A 5,000-nucleotide genomic window follows, 5' to 3' on the forward strand; every position below is an offset into this window, starting at 1 on the left:
TTAAATATTTTTCATACAACTGATTTCCTGGTCAACTGTACTCATTTTTGTCAAATTTTCTCGCTGTCTCTTGATCTTCAGTGAGTTCGAGTGATTTGTTTTTGTTTGTTTTCCACAGCCGTTTCAAACTTATCACGTGTATATTGGAATCGTATCCCGTGTGTGCATGTGTGAACGTGTGTGCGTCCATATATGTGTGTGTGTGTGTTTGTGTGTGTTTGTGTGGTGTGTGTGTGTGTGTGTGTGTGTGTGTGTGTGTGTGTGTGTGTATGTACAAAACTCAATAACGATTCATCAGACATTAATCCTAACCAATGCTTCTGCCAAACACAGAAAGAGAAAAGTTCGTGAGCCAAGCAGACAAACAGGCAATTAAGCCAATAATTACGCAGGCATTTCTACTGACGGGATACGCGGGAAGGTAAGACTGCCATCTTGCGGGAGGCTCTACCCTATCACGACAGGCAATTCAGCAAGACAGCGGGTATGCGGAGTATGACAGGGCCAACCGGGCAGACAGTAAAGTCGAAGACAGGCAGATGGACCCTCAGATAAGCAAAGATGCGAAAGAGCCGGTAAGGTGACGGTCGAGCAGACTGGCAAGTCGCAGAATGGTTCAAGCTAACAGGCAGACAAACCAGGAGACAGGCAGTGGGACGGTCTTTTCCCTTGGCAAGCAATCAGAGAAGCAGGCAGGCTGTGCTGTAACATGGCTCGACGGGTAGGCCTGTCAGGCGGACGGGCAGGGAGCCTCTTGCAAGGCATGGCTGGACGGGCAGCGAAGGAGACAGATAGGCTGTGGTATGGCAAGGTTGGACAGGATGGCAGGCTCCTGTTGTCGCGGCTGCGTTCCAGAGGATCGATGTACGTACGCATTTTGGACTCGGCCCAAGAACGCACCGGTGTACGCACGCACACGTACACACGCACACACAGACATGGACACACACAAATATAGATACATACAGACAAACACACACACACACACGCACACGCACACATACACACACACACACGTAAACATACAGACGCACGTAAACAAACACATACACACACACAGACACATACACACACTCAAACATGCACGCACACACGCTAACACACACACTCATACATACACGTACACACACACACACACAGACACATACACACACTCAAACATGCACGCACACACGCAAACACACACACTCATACATACACGTACACACGCACGCACACTCAGGCCGCACCTGTGTGGCGGCAGCGGCGGGCAGGTTGGCGAGCGGCCGGGCGGACAGTGTAGCGCTGGCTGTGTGAGTGAGCGGACGAAGAGCCGCACCTCGCGTACCCTCAACCCCCGCGGCGATTCCTTGTAGCCACTACTGTACCTCACTTGTCGGCGAGTGGCGGTGACGAGAGAAAATTGAGAAATAGAAAGCCGTAGGCAAAGATAGATTACAAACGGGGTTGAGTGCGAGTGAGTGCCGATTCACTAGCATTAGTGCCTGACACTTGCACGCCGTGACAGTGCCTGCGTGTGCCAGCAAGCAACAGAGCAAAGGAGAGTGGAAGCCCAAGTGCCAGAGGAGAGCAAAGACGTGAAGGAATTCCGTGCCAAAAGGGTGGAAGGCGGAGGCGACGACGGCAGAGGCGGTAGTGATAAACAGTGGCTGGTTGGTGGTGGGTGTGTGGCAGAGGGGGAACTCGGAGGCCGCCCGGAGTGCGTGTGTGTGAGTGTGTGTCGTTTAACCGGGAATAAGAAGAGATTCCTCACTCTTCCCCTTTCCTCACCCTCGTCACCACCACCACACCTTCACACCCTCCGCACCCAGAGGCGTGTGTCCAGCGAGCCTGTAGTGTGGACGGCGCCTCGCTTGCCCTGTGCCCGCCCGCGTGTGAGAGAGGGAGAGGAGTCCGGGTCCACTCCAGGTGTATGCCAAGCGCCGGTGTGGGCGTCTCGGCGTACTAGGACAGCGAGGGGCACCGCGAGGGAGGGCACCTGAGGGAGAAGTCCGCTATGAAATGCGCCGTGTGAGACGCCCCCGCTAAGTATTATGGCCAGGCTGCTGGTGCCACAGCTGCTGCAGCGCCCCCTGAGGCCGCCCCCGGTGATGGTGGGCGCCCTTGTGGTGGTGCTGCTGGCCGTGGGCGTGGGCGGGCAGGAGAACAGTAACGCTGGCTTAGAATGTGGGTGTGGCGGGAGCGTGGCAGCGGCGGTCATCATCAGCATCATCCTCACCCTTGCGATGGTCGCCGTCGTTCTCTTCATCTACCGGAGATGCTGCCAACCGACGACAGGTGAGTTTTGTTTCTCGTCAGCGTTCGTTCTTCTCTGTATGTCTGTCTGTCTTTGTTTTCAGAACGCAGTTCGCTCCCTGGCTCTGACAAGTCAAGGTTTTCGACTGTAAAGTGTGAATCCTAGTGATATTCCTTTCAAGTTATGGATGCATTATGAATAAAGAAGAATCCGTTGAAAAAGAAAAAGAAAAAAGAAAGGTACTTTACTAATTTATTCATTTTCACTGTCATCATTTCACTAAGCAGAAAGGGACACATAACATGGTTTCATATTTTACACACAGACACACACAAAATCCGCTTCTATCTGCAATCGGTATATCAATCATGTATGAGAAGAGATAGATATATAATAGTTAATAATAAGTGAACATTGGCGTGTCGAAATGAATTTTCATATGATTAGTGCAAGAGAAAGGAAGAGCTGGAGGAAAGAGAGAGAGAGAGAGCGAGAGAGAGAGAGAGAGAGAGAGAGAGAGAGAGAGAGAGAGAGAGAGAGAGAGAGAGAGAGAGAGAGAGAGAGAGAGAGACAGAGAAAATCAGATAAAGAGAAAAAGAGGGAGCGGGGGAGGGAGAAGAAGAGGGAGAGGTAGAGAATCAGAGAAAAAGAAAGAGATGGAGAAGGAAAGAGAGGGAGAAGGAAAGAGAGAGAGGGGGAAAGAAAAGGAGAAAGAGAAGGATAGGGAGAGAGAATGTGTGTGTGTGTGTGAGAGAGAGAGAGAGAGCAAGAGAGAGAGAGAGAGAGATAATTAGAGAAAGAGAAAGAAAGAGAAAGAGAGAGAGATAAAAAAAAGAAGAAAAAGAAAGAGTTGTGAATGGTGACGAACATGAATGGCTACAGATGAATGAAAGGTTCAGGAGGCAAGTGAATAACTGCCTTTCACTGGAGACACCTGTGGAAAGCACCTGTCGCATACGAGCACCGCACAGTCGAAGCTTTAAAGGCCTTTGCATAACCAATTCTTAAGATCCATAAAAATAGAAAACACAAACAAATGAATGAAAACATAACAATAACGACGTAGGTAAAAGCTTTAAACCCCATGAGTTTTGGGTCGTGACGTCATTCCCTTGGCAGCTGGCATCCTCCTACAGCTATCGGGCGCGTAAGAGGACTCCCGTGTTTTTTATGTTTGTCTGTTGGCCGGCTTGTCACCATGTCTGATAATCTCTCTTCATTTCTTACGAAGTTATGTGTGTGTCTGGTTTTATTTCACTTTAAAAAAAAGTCTGTTTCCGTCTGTCTGTCTGTTTACCTGCATTCTGATTGTCTTTCTGCCTATCTGTCTGTTTATCTATATTTCTGTCCGGCTCTCTCTCTCTTTCTCTTTCTCTCTCTCTCTCTCTCTCTCTCATTCGTCGGCCTCAGTCGTCGATTCTCAAATTCTCTCGGCTTCTCAATTCAGTTCTCTCTCTCTCTCTCTCTCTCTCTCTCTCTCTCTCTCTCTCTCTCTCTCTTACATGTGCAACTGTTACCGTGCACATACTGAATCGCTGAATCGTGGCTGTTATATGTGTACGTTTTCAACCATGACGCAGTGTGTCATGAATGATGTAGTATTCATGAGAATCCAAGACTTCACACCAGCATGGCGTTTCCGTTGACCTCTAGAAGATCGTCGAATATTTGTCTGGAGGGCAAGACTGACCCTTTCTCGCTCCTTCCTCCCTCCCTCCTTTGCCTTCCCTTCGTCCATCCGTCCTTTCCTCTCTCCCTCCCTCTCACCCAAAATCACCTTCTCTTCTTCCCCCGCCTTCCCTTCCTCTCTTTCTCGCTACCTCCTTTATTTCTTCTTATTAAATTTAACGGTCAGAAGCTCACGGTGAAAAAGAGAATATCAAAATTCTCTCAATAAATGTTAATCATCGTTATTCCATGTGGCGATAATTATGTTTACGTATTGTGTAAGAAAAAAGAAAAAAATGATACGAGGTGGAAGTGGCGTGTGATGATGACGTAGCAGCCAGTGCGTGTTTGTTTACATTCTTACCAAATCCTTCAACGCGCCATTTTGAATGACACCTTGCAAGAAAAAATGCAGATCGAAGGAACTTATATCGTTAATAAAACAATATAATGATCTTCAAAGAACATTCTCTACCGGAAAAATACCGAGGAGAATTGATGTGTAATCGAGAGATAGACAGAGAGAGCGAGAAAGAGTAAAAATATGACCCACCTTTGCGCCGTCTTATATGTATCCCAACTCAAACCACCTTGAGAACAGGTGTAAGTTTAAATACCTGTCTCGGGTTTCTGTTGTAACGCTATACCTCAGTGACGTAACACGGTAACACTTGCACTTCTTGCTGACCCTCGTGGTTGCTCAGTGTTCGAGAGTTTTAAAAGACACTAAAGGAGAGAGAGAGAGAGAGAGAGAGAGAGAGAGAGAGAGAGAGGATGAGAGGAGAGGATGAGGCGGATAGAGAGAGGGAGAATAGAGAGAGAGCAGAGATAGAGAAAGAGAGGAGAAAGAAAGAAAGAGGAGAGATAGAGGAGCGAAGGAGAGAGAGAGAGAAGAGAGAAAGTAGAGAGAGAAAACGAGAAAGGAAAGACAGAGTGAGAGAAAGTGGGAGAGACGACGAGAGGGAGAGAGAGAGAGAGAGAGAAAGAGAGAGAGAGAAAGAGAAAGAGAGAGAGAGAGAGAGAGAGAGAGAGAGAGAGAGAGAGAGAGAGAGAGAGAGAGAGAAAGAGAGAGAGAGAGATGGAGAAATAGAAAGAG

At 48.1% G+C, this 5,000-nt stretch overlaps 1 protein-coding gene across 1 annotated transcript in view; it reads left to right on the forward strand.

The window, feature by feature from the left end:
- The first annotated feature begins 1,271 nt into the window (after window positions 1-1,271).
- LOC122260687 (uncharacterized) overlaps window positions 1,272-5,000 on the forward strand; it is a 124,191-nt gene continuing 120,462 nt past the window's right edge. Inside the window, exon 1 of the mRNA XM_043028064.2 lies at window positions 1,272-2,277. Within this exon, the coding sequence (XP_042883998.2) occupies window positions 2,034-2,277 (244 nt within the window). The 5' untranslated portion in view covers window positions 1,272-2,033. The remainder of the gene's footprint in view (window positions 2,278-5,000) is intronic.

This window comes from Penaeus japonicus, unplaced genomic scaffold (assembly GCF_977035675.1).
Source record: "Penaeus japonicus unplaced genomic scaffold, GWHDUDI00000001_assembly GWHDUDI00000007, whole genome shotgun sequence".
NCBI lineage: Eukaryota > Metazoa > Arthropoda > Malacostraca > Decapoda > Penaeidae > Penaeus > Penaeus japonicus.